This window comes from Nicotiana tabacum, chromosome 21 (assembly GCF_000715075.1).
Source record: "Nicotiana tabacum cultivar K326 chromosome 21, ASM71507v2, whole genome shotgun sequence".
Lineage (NCBI taxonomy): Eukaryota > Viridiplantae > Streptophyta > Magnoliopsida > Solanales > Solanaceae > Nicotiana > Nicotiana tabacum.
The window spans coordinates 90,224,636-90,243,039 of NC_134100.1; the positions used below are offsets into that span (position 1 = coordinate 90,224,636).

Sequence of the window (18,404 nt, forward strand, 5' to 3'; positions counted from 1 at the left end):
CATCGCATAAAAATATGCGATTTACTTTTATATTTTCCCATATTTATTCCATCGCATACCCGAACTCTTCAGAACTCAGATCATCTCATTGCGCTCTCTAAGTTCTCTAAAATGGTATGCAATTTCTTCTTCCTTGTTTCATTCTTATCATAATCTCAGCGAATGTATGAAATTTTTTAATATAATTCGTTAATATATTTTTTTTTCGTTAAGGTTCAATCAGCAAAACCCATTTCAAGCCCAGTACCCATTACATGGTACCCAACCCTAGCGGTATTTATGCTTGCAATTGGCCTTATCGTAACTGCTTCCTTCTTCATGTAAGCGCTTGATCTGATTTTAGTAATACTGTATTTTTTATTCTTTGGGATGTAGGGGAATTTTATTTAGTGGATCCAATAGTTTAAGATTAAGGCGTATTTGACTAATATTCGTTTATGCTAGTAATTGAAGTGATTTGTGTCAACGTTGATTGATTGCATTTAATACTTGTGAGAAAGGGCTGTTGAAGATGGTTGCATGTTGTGAATAAGGAAATTAAATAACATGAAATTGTTTATTTGACTCTGTTACTTCTTTCTTAAATGGCTCTATTCAATATGATGTGTGAGCTTGCTCACATTGCTGGTTTCAAGCCCGGGTAAAGGAGGAGGGTTGCGGTACGCTGCACCCAGCATAAACCCTATCAAATTCATGTTGAATCCTCATAATACAGATATCGTTACTGTATTCAATATGATGTGTGGGCTTGCTCACATTGCCGGTTCCAAGCCCGGAGAAAGGAGGAGGGTTGCGGTAGGCTGACAACCAGCATAAAACTTGCCAATTCATGAGGAATTCACATAATTCAGATATCGTTGCTCTATTCATATGATGTAAACTGTTTATTACTAATAAAAATTGTCATGTATGTTGACGAAATTATGCATTAGTGGTTTGGTTGTGTTAAAATAGCTTGAGATTAAGTGTAGTTGTTGTAGCTGTTTGTTGTTGGCTATGTTGTGCGGACTCTCCAAAATGCCGCCGTACTCATGTTGGATCCTCCAAAAATCATTACTTTTGGAGGATCGGACACGCACACGGCAACATTTTCAGTGAGTCCGAGCAACATAAGTTGTTGGTTGCGTTAAATTGATTAAACTGTGGAAATGATCACTTACTAGAGTATAATTTGAGACAATGTTAAAGAGTACCAGTCTGCTGGTATAATTTGAGACAATGTTAAAGAGTACAAGTCTGCTGTATGACTGATATTCCGGGTTCTACAAGTGTTGCTGTCTTTTCTCTTATAACAAACCTATGAATGTGTGACAGCTATGAAGCTACTTCTCCGAGGAAATATCGCAGTCTCGTGAAGGAGCTTACAACTGGAGCAATGGCATCTGTTTTCTTGGTATGTGCACTATAATGATTTGATCTCTTGTTTTCACTCTGCCTTTGTTGTTGATATTTGCTTGTTTCTATTCTTCCTCTCGAGCCGTGGGTCTTTTGGAAACAGTCTCTTTACCTCCCCAGGGTAGGGATAGGGTCTGCGTACACACTACCCTCCCCAGACCCCACTTGTGGGATATTACTGAGTTTGTTGTTGTCTCTCGTTTTCACAAAACTGGTTGCTTGTACTGATTCCTCACTGCACCTTGTGCAGGGTTTTGGATCCTTGTTTTTGCTACTTGCTTCAGGCGTATATGTTTGATGCATCCACATGGTTAGAGATGAAGTATTGTACTACTGTTTCTACATGAATGGTTTTGAGAATTGCAGTTGGTTTTATATGATTTATGATTGAAAATAGCATCTGTAGAACTGATCCTTGTCACCTGGTGTAGTCTTAGAATTTTTAACTGAATGGCAGCATTGGAGAGCTTATTGAAAAATTGATTGAGGTAAGTGTGACCTATTAAGCTTATGATGTAAGGCATTTTGAAACTTTCTATTGTTGGAGTTCAGTGCATAAAAATTTTAGTATTAAAGAACTTGTTGAAGTGTATGGATGTAACAACTAACCATGGCACACATCGGATAGAATGTTGGATATAATGGGAGAGCAGGTACATAGACAAACCATGATGTTACATCTCATTCTCATGTGTTCATGTGCTTATAGAATTGTCTATAAACGCAACAATACGAACAAGAAAATACTCTCTATGATGATTTGTATGAGTGTTATCGTCAATTACTTTGTAGAAGAGCAATTCAAGGTAATGCAATAAATCCATGGATATAAATGATTGGAGTTAGAGAAGATAAGTAGAAATAAATGATCACAAAAATGTGTGATATGCAGGATGTATACATATAGATACACACACAATATATATAGATATATGTATTCGCCTTTTATGCGTCCGATCAAACATTAGATCTCTTGTGATTCGTGGATAACTCTTTTGTGGATTAATATTATTTTTTACTCTTGCATAAGGATAGTTATCAAATTGCAGGAGTGAACAATAATAATCCACAAAAGAGCTTTCCGCAATTCACATGAGATCTAATAAGTAATAGGCTACATTCTAAGAGATATATATATATATATATATATATATATATATATATATATATATATATATATATATCCATTCATCAGTACATCTGCTTTTCAATCCTTTTTCTTCTATTTATCTTCTCTAAAACCTCAATGGATTTATTGTTTGTTGGAATTGCTCAGTATTCATGGAAACCCAAGCAAAGGAATCCTCACTTTCTTCTATAAAGTAATTGACAGGCGACACTAATATAATCCGCCTTAGAGAATAGTTTCTTGTTTTTGTTAGGTTTATTGGCCATATTATCTGCGTATAAACAAATAAGATGTAACATCATTATTTGTCTATGTACCGACCTTCCCATTATATTTAACATTCTTTTCGTTGTGTGGCATGGTAAGTTGCTACCTCCAAAATAAAAATAAAAATAAAATAAAATAAATATATATATAGTTAATCCTATATGCATTGAACTCCAACAATGGGGAAGTTCATGCCCTTATATCAAAAAGCTTAATAGACCAATCGATAAACATAGTTATAATTAAAGCAGTTGCTATCTCATGGCGATGTTTTTAAACAAACAGAAAAAAGACGAACATATATTTGATCTAACTAAAGAAACCAATAGATATACAAACTTTAAGTGATTGAAGTTTAGTAGTATTTTTATACTTGGCAAATATTCCTGATTATCTAAGTACCTTTTTCCAATTACTGCAGCTAGCTAAACTGCTCGCTAACAACATAAGAGCAAGTACTAGTACAATACATGTTTTAATCTTTAATAAGTTGCTAGTGCGGGAGCGGAAACTTGGAGCAATGGTAAAGTTGTCTTCGTGTGACCAAGTCACGGGTTTGAGCCATAGAATGAGCCACTGGAGCTTACGTCAGAGTAGGTTGTCTATATCATACCGCTTGGGGTATTGGCCCTTTCCCGTACCCTACGTAAACGCGAGATGCTTGGCTGTCGTTTACGAAGTTACTAGCGCAAATGAAAAGAAATAAAAAGATGTTGACTAATCATATATCATGAAAATTGAAACTTAGCTATAAAATCTCAAGTCATGATTATGTTAGATGAATAGGAATGCTAGAGAAGAGTACAAAGGATTTTGAAAGCAAGAATCACCAAATAATAGGAAAGGAAAAGTCCTTCATCACAAACAAATTGAAAGCAAATATAAAATGAAAAGTTTCTTTAATTCATTCATCAAAACATTCATGATATGTTTCTATTTCCTTCCCAATTCCTCTTACTCTCTAAAATTCCCCTAAACAGAGAGTATAACAAACAACTCATTCCAAATTTGATATGAAAACAATAAGAACAAATAAATACAACAATCTTTTTCAGATATCAACACATTGAAAGTGCTTAAGTAGCCTATTGGCTTCTCTAACTCCAGTAAGATAAGCACCATGAGTTGTTGAATAGTAGCATCTATGTGTTGCTTCCCCTGCAAATAAAATCTGAAGTGGAGGGCAATTCTTTGAATTTTTACCATAATTTCCCACTTTAGGTAATGGCTCAGCTAAAACATCCAAATCATCTCCACTTGATCCAACTGCAATATGAGTATATGATCCCAAAAACAATGGATCAGTACCCCATTTACACTTCAAAACCTTTGAAAACTTAACACAACTTTCTGCTGCTGCAGAATCTGAGTTCTTGAAATGCTTTGAGTTTGCTAGAAACTGTGATATTGTTGTCGAAACCCCGTCTATGATCTCCTCGTCATCTAGAGTTTCCATCTCAAGAGCTTCTTTACCTGTAAACCATGATACTAAAGTACTTGACTTTGGATAAAGTGGATGTATAAGAGCTGTCCTCCTAATCCACAAGGGAATTTTTGAATGAAATAATTTCGCGTCCGATTGATGAAAAACCATTTGCAAGTAGGGAAAATTCATCCCCTCATAGCCACATTCTTCAGTACTTGGACTAAGTTGCAAGAATAACTTGTCAACAACACCAAAACCAAGTCTTGAAATTGCTTGAGTCTTGAAACTAGGAAGTTGAGGACTAAACATAGCAAAGTCGTCGCGAATTCCTTGTTTTAGTACCCCTAATGAGACTGTTACAATGACATGATCAGCATACATTACTGATCCATCACTAAAATGTAACTTCACTGGCTTAGTACCATCACCATTTTCAAATTTTAAGTCACAATCATCATTTTGCCATTCAATTTTTGTGACTTTTCGGCCTAATTGAATCAAACCAGATGGTAAAACAGATGCCAAAGATTCAACCACAGTTGAGTACCCTTTGGCTATAGTTAGTTCATCTCCAGGAAAATTACAATACTGACTTTCTCCATTGAAATCTAAAGTACCCAAATCACCAGCTGATGAATAATGCCTATGTATATTCTCAAACATAGCAAAAACACCTTCTTCAAGTGATTTTCTACTCCATTTATCAAACACTTCAACATTTTCTTGATCTTTCTTTAAATTCCAATAAAATTCAAGACCTTTCCTAAGGAAAGAACCAGTACTTAGATTTTTTGTACTCCCATTTTCAAGATTTATACTTTCAACAATTTCTTTACATACCTCATCTTGAAAATTCCCTTCACCTGAAGAAAAAGCTAACATTTTGTTGAAAAAATTTGATATGGATTTAACAAGGGAAGAATTTACCTCATAGCCATCTTCTGTTATTGTCACTTTTTTATCCATTAATTTACCTTCTTTACATTCCCAAGGCTTTTCAGATTCCAATGAGTTAATTTCTTGAGCAATTTTATAAATTGGATTACCTTCAATTCCATGTATCCAAGTAGCTCCCATTTCAATTTGATCTCCATTAAATTCTGAAGTAAAAATTCTTCCACCAATTCTATTTCCACCTTCAACAACACAAAGCTCAAATAGTTCATTTGAGTTTTGTGTTGTGTAGAGTGTTTTAGCTGCTGTGAGACCAGAAATTCCAGCTCCAATTATCACAATTTTTGGCTTTTGTGTCACCATTTTAGAGGGAAAAAAGATTGAACAATTTGTGATATTTGTATTTTTTGTTTATAAGAATTTGGCTTGTGAGAATGAAGTAATTGAACAAGAAGCAAATCTATATATAGGAGTATATCATGGTGTCTATTACATTAGTTTATTCTTTATTGTATTCAAATTTTAAAGGTCTAGATTTTGAATAATGTAACAAATATTATATTGTAACCATAATTAACCAAAAGAATCATAAGTTTTTGGGAAAGAATTCTTTAACTTTGGGAAAGAATCATAAATTAAAGCGATCTTGTTTGAAATTCTAAATTTCAGTAATAATTTAAATCTCTAGCTCTGGTATGAAATAATTGACATACTTCCAAAATAAGTTAAACCCTGGTTCAATGTATTACCACATTGAAACGATGATAACCTGGTTTTTGGTTGCAGTTTAAAATTTGATTTGGCTTTAGTAGGGTTAAAATTAGAAAGGACAAATAAACCAATAAAACAAGCAAATTCAAACTATATATGTTGTTCAACAAATTAAACTGACAAGTAATAAAGACAAAAAAAAAAAAACAAACCGAGAGAATCTTACAATAATTTATATGTCATCACAGAACAAAACGTCTTTATTGAGAAACGAGCTTATATTAATTAGTTCAAATAAAAAAATAAAATTGAATGGCCCTTCTGACCATATATGTATTGATACTAAGAATTTTGGTGATGCTACAAACGAAGTTACTTGCGAAATTGCTATGTCCTTAACAAGAGGTATCGAGTTAGTTTAAGCTCCGAGTATAAAAATTACTTTTGTTAGGGAACGTTTTACTTCTAATGCATTTCATGTGTTCCAATATTAACATATCTTGTGGATTCATATTACTCAAAATTTTCTATAGCATCTACGCATAAATCAGCGTAATAAACACATTTACAGGTTGTTTGAATTTGTATCTAACATATTTTGAGGATTCATATTACTCGAATATTTTGCTATAAAATATGCGCCAAAATCTTCGTAAACACATCAGACTGGACATCTGAAGCGTGGACAATATAAGATGGGGGCACAATATCGGTGAAATAAGAATTTTTTTTTGGGGGGGGGGGGGGTGGAGGGCTGGCTCTGATACTATATTAAAATGGACCTTGAGCCTAACTTAACTCCAAAAGTTAGTTCATGAGGTGGGAATCGCACAAAAACATATAAGGAAACCAAGCTTCTCACCCCTAGCCGATGTGAGACACCAACAATTCCCTTCAAATTTTGATGATGAAGTTCAAGAAATGCAGCAATTCCCTTCAAAAGTTAACTCATGAGGTGAGGATCGCACAAAACCATATAAGGAAACCAAGCTTCTCACCCCTAGCCGATGTGAGACATCAACAATTCCCTTCAAATTTTGACGATGAAGTTCAAGAAAATGCATCAAGGTATAATGGCAAAAAAAAAAACAAAACAAATGAGGTCCCTTTTCTCGTCTAAGATTTGATTTTGATCAGATTTGTGGTTGATAGTGTTATATCAGAACCTTCTTATATTAGCTAGAACTAATCTATTCTATAGTTGATACTCGCTGTGTTAGATTAGCTGATGTATGATGGCAACATAATGGCTAATATTTGTGGGTTGATGCGACAAATAACTATTAATTGAGTCACGTAAAAATGAAAAAGAAATGATGCAAGGCTCTATAGAAACTACAATATAGTAGTAGTACTGTTACAAAGAAAAGTCAAAAGAGAGATTTTCTGACAAGAAAAAAGTTGGTTGAGACACGGGATGATAGGGCGGGGAGCACTCAATTTCAATACTAAGTAAGGTCCTCGTCGAATAAGTAAGAAAGTTCAGCTACAGAGGGTAAAGAGAGGGGCAGACGAGAGTGAAAATTGGCTTCCTTGATAATGAAACTTGTATTATTTCACAACCTTGTGATCAACAAATAGTAGTTGTATATATACACGAAGCTTTATTTGTAATCTAAATACAAAATGATACTGGCAATTGTACTTGAAAACTGTACAGTTTCTTCAAATCACTTGCCCCAATCAGCAGAGTTCTATAGAACTTCCTAAAACAATGCTTACACTGAAGCAAGGGAATTTTTTAAAAACTATATCCCTGTAATCTGTACTTCAAAATGATTTATTCAGCTGCAAATAGCCTCCACAGTTAACTTCTTTTATGTATTCGGACGAAGCTCCCGCTCATAAGGTTTTCGAGCACCATATTTACTGAACAAGCTTACTGTCCTATGCAGCTCTGGATTAAGAGGAAATTATAAGTAAAACATTGGAGTAACAGTTATGTATAAGTTTACTCAACAGCAAAAGTATGTATGAGATCCTGAGGTTAATACAAAGATAAACTCATGGTTTTAGACGCGAAATAAAATACTGAATTTTGAATCAGGACAACAGGTTATTGCAGCATAAAAAAGGGCAGCCGGGTGCACAAGGCATTTCGCGTTTATGCAGGGTGCGGGGAAGGGCCGCAACCCAAAGGAATTCTAACAGCTAATGCAATGCAAAAAAGGAATTCGCATACCTTTTAAAGCTATTTATCTTGATCTTTTGACCAAAGAAATTCCTGTTGGATCACCACCCCATTCTTCAAATACTACCAATAGGTTTCCACTTGGTTTTAGCCATGATCTTGGAACATGGTACCTGAAATTAACAGTTCCACAAAGTTACTTTAAAACAAACTGGAGTTAAATAGTACCATATTTAGCTCTACTATTGTAGGAATTATGGATATCTCTTACCATCTTTGAGAAGGTTGTCCGCAATTAGTTTGACATTTCTTCTCATTGAATGTTCCAGCATAATTGCATTTTCCGCATTCACCTTGTGCTATATATCCAGGCCAGTGGCGACCTACGCCTTCGCCATTTATCCATATCTCACCTTTCCCCATACTTGCCATGTCTAAAGCTAAAGGGTCACTTCCTCCGGGCGCGTTAAATGTAGCCTGGAGAATTTATCAATATATTAACTACACTGCTACAATATATTATTCAAGATCATAAAATTGATTAAGAAAACATGGCAATATGTAGATTGGAATTTACCTTGTACCAAGTCAGGGGCTGTTTTTGAGCCACTAGTGAACCTTTAATCCATTCAACAGAAGAACTCCCACTTAATGTATGAAGACTTAATGATTCACCTTTTAGACCAACCTGCAAATAAGCAAATTATAGATTTGTCAGGTATCAACTCTATATATATATTTCGTTACTCTCACATCTAAGTAGCTTCATTCGTCTCCTCAACAAAAGGACAGCCTAGTGCACGAAGCAGAAGGGCCGCACCTGCACCTTAAGGGGATGTGATGTAGGCAGCCTACCCTGATGCAAGCATCAATGACTGATTCCACGGCTCGAACCCATGACCTATAGGTCACATGGAGACAACTTATAGGTCACGGGTTCGTCTCCTCAAAAAATTATATGAAAATCAAGCTTTAGGGAGAGAACAGAAGCAATTAGTAAACAAACCTTGTAAGACCATCTCTGTTTTGCTAAGTCTCTTTTCCCCTCATTGAGACCACTCAATGTGACTGGACCTAGAACTCCTGCATTCCACGTATCAAAATGCACGCCAACGTTCTGAAATGGCGATTTAAAACCATAGGTTATATACAATTTTACAAAAATGGTTCAGCTATCATTGCTAATTGAAGGGCCAGAGAAACATGAAGTAGAAAACTAACCGGGAGACCAACAGAAACACTGAGCAGAGAAATCTTGTTAATACCAGCTCTTAATTTCACATTGCCACTATATGTAAGTTTTGGACTATCCAATGTCCCATAAACAGTTCCTACCACAAGTCAAGAACATATAGAGATCAAAAGGAGATAAGAATAGACTTAAAAGTTGTAGTTTGTTAGGAAAAAGTACTTAGCCATATTCCCAAATAGAGTGCAGTTCCCACTACCTGATAGTTTGCCATTGATGAAGACATGCAAGACATGACCCGCCGACATAACAGTGAGATAAGGGTCCTTTCCATTCTTTAAAAATCCTTCATCAGATGCTATATTTACACTGGAGAAAGTAAACACAACATTATCAGGATATCCAGTGGCGGAACTAGGTAGTGTCAAGGGGGTCCCTTCGTCGGAAAATTATACTGTGCAAAAAAGGTCAGCTCGATGCACAAGGTATCCTGTGTTCACGCAGGGTCCGGGAAGGGCCGCACCCCTAGGGATATGATGTAGACAACCTACCCTAATGTAAGGGTTAGTGGCTGATTCCATGAAAAATTACATTGGTGCAAATAAAGTAAAAATGATCTTTTTGGTTATATGTGAGCTGTTGAATCCCCTTGACGTGAAGAAAAGTTCAAGTATAATAGTAAAGGGGTGTTCAAAATTGCTTTAGGTCATAGGTTCAAATTCCAATGGTGACATCCTACAATATTTTTAGAATCCCCTTGTATAAGTTTCTGAGGATATAGGATCTGCCAAGTAAAGATGGAACAAGATAAAATCGTTTATAAAAGAAAATGGAAGTTACTCACTCTGTCATGTACCAAAGATAGTCTGAGGAATCTCTGGTGACATTTTTCTGTTCCCATAGTCCATTTGCTGAAAGTGTATCGCTGTCATCAGCAGTCGGAGTTTCTTCATTATATGACTGCCAAGAAAGTCCACCACCTGTCGATGTCATCTTTATGCTCGAGCTTCGGGAGCTAACCTGCAGCATCACATAGAGGACATTATGACTTCTGTCCATAAAACGTTCTCATCTGTATTTTTCGACAAAAGTATTAGTAGGATTTTGTTTATTTTCATTACCTTTGCTGTGTTATAAACAGCAGTTTTGCAGTCAGGAAGAATACTGATGGACCAAGGAGGCAGATCATATGGCTTATTCTGAAATGTGACTTTAACTGAATATTTCGAGTCGTAGTTTGATAGAAATGCAGCACAATTTCCAGATTTTGATCTAAAGACATGAGCCTGTATTGGCCACAAAAATGTAAAACAAAGTTAGAAGACAAATCAAGACGATTATTCGACCATACACAAATAACAACAAACCCAATATAATTACACAAGTGGGGTCTGAGGAGGGTAGTGTGTACGCATACCTTACCCCTATCTGGAAGGTAGAGAATAATTGTATGATTATTCAACCATAAACATACAATTTTTTATATCAGACTAACCTCTTGATTACTGCCAATCTTAGTCACTGTGGGATATGATGAAACTAAAGCTGGTTCACATAGCTTAATTGCTTTATGCAAGTCTCTCAAATGCCCATATTTTGGTTCATTCAGCAGCCCTTTTACATCATAAAACGAATAATAGTCAAGATAAGCACGAAAAATTTGCAGAAATTTTTTCCATTATACTCATTTTTGTTGTGCAGATGTGAGAAGATATCGGGGTTTTTATCGTACCATACTCATCTAGAGGAGCATCATAATCATAGCTAGTTGCAATGAAAAGCCCTGAAGATGTTCGGCCAAAATTCGTTCCTCCATGATACTGAAGCAACCACAGTATAAAATACAAGAACATATCAATAAGACAAATAGCTACGTTTATATTCTAAAAAAATAAATAAAAGGCAGCCCGGTGCACTAAGCTCCCGCTATGCGCGGGTCTGGGGAAGGGCCGTACCACAAGGGTCTATTGTACGCAGCCTTACCCTGCATTTCTGCAAGAGGCTGTTTCCACGACTCGAACCCGTGACCTCCTGGTCACATGGCAGCAACTTTACCAGTTACGTCAAGGCTCCCCTTCTATGTTTATATTCTAAGTAACAGCAAAAACTGTAACACGAAATGCAAGGTCAAACTTACCATGTAGTAATTGAAGAATGAACCATTGTTCTGAACAAACCTTGCAACTGAAAATGCAATATCTTCAGCTGGCCTTTGAGGAACTGGACCACCAAATTTTGTATACCTAAATATAGATATAGTAGTTGAATTAAGCAACTAAAATAGGTGGTTAAGTAACATAAGATGTTATAATCATATATTTGGCAATCTTGGAATTTACCAGCCAGTCCAGACTTCTGTCCACATTTTTGGTTTGTAAGGCTTATTGGGACGGAATCCTTCGCAGTAAAAGCCATTGCAGGTATCAATCTGTAGCAGAATAAAAAAAACAATTATGAGTTCTAGAGAGAGAGATATCCAAAAAAATCTTTAAACAAGTTGCAACAGTTATTGTTTCAAGAATTGACAAGTTACTCCTAATCTATATCAATCCACAACATAAAAAATTTACACAGTAACAAATACTGTAATGAAGTCACTAAAACCCAGTCCTCCAAAACCTTTGTAACTTGGATCCTCCAAAACTGCAGCTACATTCGTGTCGGATCCTCCAAAAATATATTATTGTAGAAGGATCCGACAGTCACCCGGCCGCATTTTTGAAGGATGTGAGCAACATAGCTAAAAACTATTGCTAGATGATGCCACTATATTTATCACTGATATAGAAAAGATCCGAGTAACCAGAGGCGGATCTAGCCTTCTGACACCGAATTCATCTGAACCCATAACTTTCGCCGCGGAGCATAAATTTATGATTAAAAATATACTAAAATTCAACAAATAGTAGATATGAAACCATAATATTAACTTAAACGTTGAACCCATGTAGTTTAAATATATGGATTCGCCTTTGCGAGTAACATAGCCAATAACTATAGCTAGATGATGCCACCATATTTATCACTGATATAGAAAAGATTATAAATTTTGAACTCAATTACGTGATAACTCTGTCTACCAAAACTATATTATGGGACCCGTTATCATTAAATTGGGGGAAGGCAAACAGAGATAGGTAAATCTAAACATACAACGAAGATTAGCATGGTCACTAGGTAAGGATGACACGAACAAAAAGCACAGTCCAGTGTACTAAACTCCCGCTATGCGCGGGATCCGGGAAGGACCGGACTACAAGGATCTATTGTACACAGTCTTACCCAGCATTTCTGCAATAGACCTGGTGCACTAAACTCCCACTATGCGTGAGGTCCGAGGAAGGGCCGAACCACAAGGATCTATTGTAGAGGCTATTTCCACGGCTTGAACCTGTGACCTCCTAGTCATATGGCAGCAACTTTACCAGTTACGCCAAGGCTTCCCTTCGTAAGAATGACACGAACAAATCGAGAAAAATTCCCCCCCCCAAAAAAAGAATATTATGCAATTATTTGAAATTAGGAGGAAATTGGGAAATGCTTACCACAGGATCAGGGGCATCCTCTTGTTTACACATAATCCAAGGGACTCCAGTTTCAAGACTCACAGCCATTTGAGCAGTCCATTTTGTATAAGCTTTACCAGGAGCACCAATTTCCCATTCTACTGGTCCATACTCATTTTCTATCTGTAGCATTAATTATCAAATTATAATTTTTCCACTAATCGAGAATTAGGAGATAAATTACAATTAGGGGAAAATAATTCCAAATTCATTTGTAGAAACAGTGTAAATAAAGACAAGGCATGAGCATAATTCAAACCTGGGCAATTATTATTGGTCCTCCTTGAGGTTCAAATAATTTTTCTGACTTCATCATGTTGACTATTCTCTGTACAAATCCTTGCATAGCCACCTTCATTATAGTCAACCAGTAAACATGACAGTTCAGACTTGGTACACAACTTCTATTATTATTATTATTATTATTATTATTATTATTATTATTATTATTATTATTATTATTATTATTATGTACAAGTTTGTAATGACTCTTAGTAAGTATTAATATTAGTCTCTTTTTAACCTTAAGAAGCAAATTCAGGATTTTAAGTTTATGAGTTCTGAATTTTAGAACAACGATTTCAAGTACTAATGACTGGGTTCTAAATTTAATATTAGTACATATTTAATGAATTTCTTAACACAAATATACTATTTGAGCAAAAACTACTGGGTTCTATCGAACCAGCCGGGGTTCTAGCTCCACCCCTGGTTGTTGTTATTGTTTTGTGTTCAGCCCACAAAAAGAATTAAACTCACACGTGAAAAAGGTTGAGACATAATATAATTAAGTAAAAATATGATTTTTCTAACAACTTAAGCTTTAAGAATATGGGAAAGTAAAAAACCAGACCTTGAAAGGCTGATTGTCTGTTCTGAATTCCATACCAGGAACATACTTTAGCCAAACAGGGAATCCCCTGCAACCAAATAAAAAAAATAAAACAGAGTATAAAACAGGGGAAGCTGCAAAAAACTAAAGCCAAGTCATTTATATATTAACTTATTTTTTGTAAATTACCCAAAGTTCCATTCTGCACAAACGTAAGGGCCAATACGTAGATTGACATAAAGTCCTGCTTTTTGTACCAACTTGACGAACTTAACAAGATCATATCTCCCTTCAAAATTATACTGAAAATTGAAAAAAATATATATTAAAAGCTTAATATTTTTGTTTTTAGATACTAATTGCAGAATCTTGATTTAAATTTAAAAAATAAAAATAAATTAAGTAGAGTTAAAAGGAATTACTTTTCCAGGTGAAGGTTCATGCCCATTCCAAAAAACATAAGTCTCAATAACATCTAAACCTCCATCTTTTGCCTTTTGTATAAGATCAGGCCACATCTGAAATTACCAATAACAAAAAAAAAAGAAGACAATATTTCATAATTTTAAAAAAAGAATTATAGAGCCAAAAAGCATAAGGGAACAAAAATTACAAATAGCAAGACAAACCATTTTTCCAGAAGCCATAAAAATGTGTAAACAAAAGATTTTTACAACCCAAAAAAAAACATTTAAAAGGAAACAAAAAAATTGTCAAAGTACAAGACATGGCAATTTATCAAGAAATCATGAAAATAATGAAATGACGCTGCATAATTACCTCAGGAGTGCTTCTTGGGTAATGAATAGAACCAGAAATAAGAATTTTTCTTCTCCCATTTATGAGTATAGCTCTGTCATCGTAAGAAACAGTGGCTTTCACTTTTGTCTTGTCTTTCTTCTTATGCTTTTTGGCTCACAAATAAAGAGGAGAAAGAAACAGAAGAAGGCGAAAGGGGCGTTAAAACCAACAAAAAGAATGACACTTTTGTCTTGTCTTTCTTCTTCTTCTCTATTGATTCTTTTGAGAACCAAGTATGTAAAGATATTTATACCAATATTTTAACTCACTCTGTGTGTGTGTGTGTGTTTTAACTCTATGTACGTAGGTTTTGAAGGTGATTTGGTTACGAGGGAAGTTAAGGAAGAGATGTTGCAACTGCTTTATAAACAAGTAGGAGAAATGCACAACTGCTTAGGTGGGGCACACATTTTGACTCACAACTTAGATTATCCGATTATTTGTTTATCTTAATAGTTAATACTTTAGATTTTGATAAATTTTGAAGTATAATAATTTTGTTTATTTTTCCACAAGGGTGGTTTCTTGATCCACTTGCATGCAATTCAATTATTTCCTAGGATACCTAATATATTTCTTTTTATCTTTTGAAAATTCCCAGGAAAATTTGCCGTCACTAATTTTCGGGTGCACATTGGGTAATTTGCTTACTATGAAATAATTCACAAAATATACATGAGATGTAAATCAGTTTACGCAAGCCCAGTGCAACGAGATCTAGCTGAGGACACTATTGGTGAAAAGAATCGATATTTCCCAAGTATAAATATTAAATAACGTAAGATTAACACATGAAAAAAAGAACATCTATCACTTTTATTTGTTTACGTGGAATAACTTTGTCTTTGAAAGGAAAATACTTCAATAATGATAAAGGATGCACTTTCTTAAATTCTTCATTTAGGTGCGCATCCTTTAATTTGGTTCTTTTTGTAATACATCCTTTTTTTCTCATAAAGAAATGAAAAGAATAGTTTTTTATAAGGGAAAGAAAGTATGAAAATGATTGAAGTAGCTGTGGTTTCTTTACGAAATGAAAATAACAATGAGGGGTAATATTGTGTATAAGTATAAAATATTGCTTGAAAAGCTTAACTAATTGCAAAGTTTTTGCGCTATAGTTGAGATACTGTTGTAGCAACAAGAGGTATAGTTAAATAGTTAATCAAATTTATGCTTTAATACTATATTGACTTGGTAATAAGTACCTTAATGGCTTTAATTTCATTTACTCAATAACTGCCTTGCTAATCTCATGCCATAAAATTTTTAGTTAATTTTTTGAAAGTTAAATGGAGTGTCACGTAATGGAATTAATGGTACTATAGAACGTGTTATTTAATTATATAGTGTTTTATAACTTAAATTCAGTTATATATTGGATAATATGTCATAAAGTTAGTATTGTCCTTGCTAGGCGAGCGATTTGGTTGGAATGATCGTTTTTTTTTCTTTTTCTTTTTTAATTTTTCACCCGATGTTTGCTATTCGTTTTGGACTTCTGACTAATCAGAATTCACGGTACATAAGGCGCATAAAAAGGGAGAAAAGCTCCCTACCAGGTATTTTCATATTAGGTTCAAACTCGATAATTTTTAATTAAGAGTGGAGAGATCTTATCTATCCAACTACGACATTAGTGGTGGACCGGTGGTTGGAGCGATCTTCTCATGCATAAATTAATAAATTATTGTAAGTCTAAAAGATTAAATTATGCGGATATATCTTGGAAATAACTTGTGCTATTCAAATTCTAATACAAACGTTCAAGGAAAAAGTTCCAAATAATAATGTAGATATTGTTGAGACAGAGGGCTTTATGTGATTTTTATACAACTGAAAGTTCCATTTCTTGTTATTCAACATGATCCACAAATCGACACTTTCTTTTTTTTCATTTTCCTTTATTGTGGGGTATCAGAATTTTTTTTTAGTGGTTTATAATGATATAAAGAAGCAATAATTTATCACTGGATATCGAGGCATATACTAGCATTTGTGAAAAAATTCATATCTATCAATAATTATTAGGAATTATAAATTGGGAAGACACAAAAATTATAGGATAGCTAGACGTGAAATAGAATTAATAGAAGTAAAAGAGATATCTTAAGTACCAACGGTTGTGGTGGTAGGGAACGGTTAATCAGAGATTTCGGTCCAACCATATAAATAAAAAATAATATTTGGTAGGAAATTGTTCTTCATTTAATGGGGCTTACACTGTGAATCTGGATTACTCAGAATCCCAAAGAGTTTACCGGATATTGGATGAGAAAAAATAAATAAAAATAACATGTTTTAATTTTAATCAACCCCTTTCTATCTTTCTCTTTTCTTTTCCTTTTTCTTTTTTCCTCATCTTTTGTTCTTTTCTTTTAGGTCCATTCCTATTAAGCTCTCATTGAAACACAAGAAAAAAGACAAGCAAACATAATGGTCCCAAGTCTGAATCCTTAAGAATGTAAGGCGTACAAGGGATGAAGACATCATGTTATTTCACAACCAAAGCCAAAGCAAACTCACAACTTTCAATGATTTCGTGCTGAATCCGGCAAACGAATAAATAGGTGGTCTTTCCGGAAATGTTAAACAAACGTTAAGTGTGCGAGATATATCATTGTACCCATTGTTATCCTTAAGGGCCTATATATCATCGTAAGAGTTGTAGCTAGGAAAGATTATAGTTCGGAAAGCGAGGATATTTCGCACCTAACATACTATTTTTTGTCACTGACGTTGATGATCCAGCTCTTTCGAACCTAGATTCGGATTTCACACTTTATAAAACTTCAAGGCAAAATTCAATTGCGGGAGGAACTACGTTTTATTGCTTTCAGGTGGCGTCTTCCTTTTATATAATCTCAGCAAAAAGAGCGCCTAACATAGGGAACATTTCACCTAACCTCTGTTCATTACATCCAAAAGACCATCCTTATAACCGTTAATAGAACAAATACAAAGATAGAGTAGCTTTCTTACCAATATACAAAAAGCACATATCAAAAGTACGTAAGAAAGTCTACCTATGTATGAAAGGAGCTCTATACAAAAAATGACATAGGTTCAGTAACAAATTTCCTTTTTTCCTTGTGTCTAAATATAGCCATTTGTATCTTATCCATCAGATATGGGCATGTAGCTTGATTGGGAAGATCCTTCCAATTATAAATAATGGAATTCCCATGAATGATGCTCCATTTAGCCAATGCATCTACTACTTGATTAGTATCACGATAGCAATGCTGGTGTCACGATCCGAAATTTCCACCTTCGGAATCGTGATGGCGCCTAACATTTCACTTGTTAGGCAAGCCAACGTTAAAAAATCTTAACCATTTTTAAACAAATCAATTTAAGCGGAAGTCAATTATTGAAATAAAGTGTTGAAGACCACAACAACCGAATCATCACAATACATCCCTGAATTTGGTGTCACAAGTGCACGAGCTACTAGAATAATACAAATAAAGGTGTGAATAAAATTCAAGCTGTTTGAAAGATAATACACAGCTAAGGTAAGATAGAAGGGGACTTCAAAACTGCGAACGTTGTGCAGTTATACCTCAAGTCTCCTCTGAGTAGCTGAATCCGAGCACGTCTATGGTACGCCGCTAGGACCAACTCCAAAATCTGTACAAGAAGTGCATAGTGTAGTATGAGTACAACCGACCCCATGTACTCCGTAAGTGTCGAGCCTAACCTCGACGAAATACTGACGAGGCTATGACAAGACACGTATGTAAACAACTTGTACAAGTATATACAAATACGAAGCAACAATAAAACAATAAATAACACTTTATAAATTTGGGAGGAAACATGCGAAGGGGGTTGATATAATAATTTCAGCAGGAGAATTAGCACTTAGCAGCCAAATAATTCCTCAATAATAAAATGAGCAACTGATGATATGAAAATGGCACGGCACCACCCTTCGTGCTTTTACTCTCATTCCTCCCATAAACTGATAAATAAATAATAATAATTGGCACGGCATCACCCTTTATGCTTTTACTCTCTTTTGGTACGGCATCACCCTTCGTGCTTTTACACTCTCTGA

General features: G+C 34.9%; 3 protein-coding genes across 4 annotated transcripts; 1 reads left to right on the forward strand and 2 right to left on the reverse strand.

Annotated features, from left to right (window-relative positions):
• LOC107778193 (uncharacterized) lies at positions 1–1,931 on the forward strand. The gene is made up of 4 exons (XM_016598405.2): positions 1–114; positions 214–320; positions 1,315–1,393; positions 1,646–1,931. Exons 1-4 carry the CDS (start codon positions 112–114, stop codon positions 1,691–1,693), a joined length of 237 nt encoding a protein of 78 aa, XP_016453891.1. The 5' UTR covers positions 1–111; the 3' UTR covers positions 1,694–1,931.
• A 1,743-nt stretch (positions 1,932–3,674) lies between these two features.
• LOC107778196 (putative polyamine oxidase 5) lies at positions 3,675–5,653 on the reverse strand. Its single transcript, XM_016598410.2, has one exon. The coding sequence runs from the start codon at positions 5,472–5,474 to the stop codon at positions 3,843–3,845; it is 1,632 nt and encodes a 543-aa protein (XP_016453896.1). The 5' UTR covers positions 5,475–5,653; the 3' UTR covers positions 3,675–3,842.
• A 1,693-nt stretch (positions 5,654–7,346) lies between these two features.
• Positions 7,347–14,680, reverse strand: LOC107778191 (beta-galactosidase). 2 transcript variants are annotated; one of them, XM_016598404.2, is made up of 19 exons: positions 14,321–14,680; positions 13,963–14,058; positions 13,730–13,842; positions 13,562–13,628; positions 12,968–13,060; positions 12,688–12,831; positions 11,482–11,570; positions 11,280–11,385; positions 10,875–10,962; positions 10,638–10,756; positions 10,264–10,428; positions 9,987–10,162; positions 9,402–9,511; positions 9,175–9,284; positions 8,960–9,070; positions 8,531–8,641; positions 8,225–8,430; positions 8,005–8,126; positions 7,347–7,719 (listed from the first exon to the last, which is right to left on the reverse strand). In XM_016598404.2, exons 2-18 carry the CDS (start codon positions 14,056–14,058, stop codon positions 8,018–8,020), a joined length of 2,013 nt encoding a protein of 670 aa, XP_016453890.2. In that variant the 5' UTR covers positions 14,321–14,680; the 3' UTR covers positions 7,347–7,719; positions 8,005–8,017. The 2 variants fall into 2 exon arrangements, with proteins under 2 accessions (XP_016453890.2, XP_075097590.1); XM_075241489.1 differs by lacking the exons at positions 7,347–7,719; positions 8,005–8,126; positions 8,225–8,430 and adding an exon at positions 8,774–8,854.
• Between the last annotated feature and the right edge of the window lie 3,724 nt (positions 14,681–18,404).

What these genes read in the sequence shown, in the direction of transcription:
- LOC107778191 (XM_016598404.2), bottom strand. Translation starts at nt 14,058, where the DNA reads ATGTGGCCTGATCTTATACAAAAGGCAAAAGATGGAGGTTTAGATGTT. An exon ending in AGGATGCCCCTGATCCTGTG is followed by an intron (nt 11,571 to 12,687) that starts GTAAGCATTTCC and finishes ATTCTGCTACAG; the next exon opens with ATTGATACCTGCAATGGCTT. An exon ending in AACAGAGATGGTCTTACAAG is followed by an intron (nt 8,642 to 8,959) that starts GTTTGTTTACTA and finishes GCTTATTTGCAG; the next exon opens with GTTGGTCTAAAAGGTGAATC.
- LOC107778196 (XM_016598410.2), bottom strand. Translation starts at nt 5,474, where the DNA reads ATGGTGACACAAAAGCCAAAAATTGTGATAATTGGAGCTGGAATTTCT.
- LOC107778193 (XM_016598405.2), top strand. An exon ending in GTAACTGCTTCCTTCTTCAT is followed by an intron (nt 321 to 1,314) that starts GTAAGCGCTTGA and finishes AATGTGTGACAG; the next exon opens with CTATGAAGCTACTTCTCCGA. An exon ending in CAATGGCATCTGTTTTCTTG is followed by an intron (nt 1,394 to 1,645) that starts GTATGTGCACTA and finishes CACCTTGTGCAG; the next exon opens with GGTTTTGGATCCTTGTTTTT.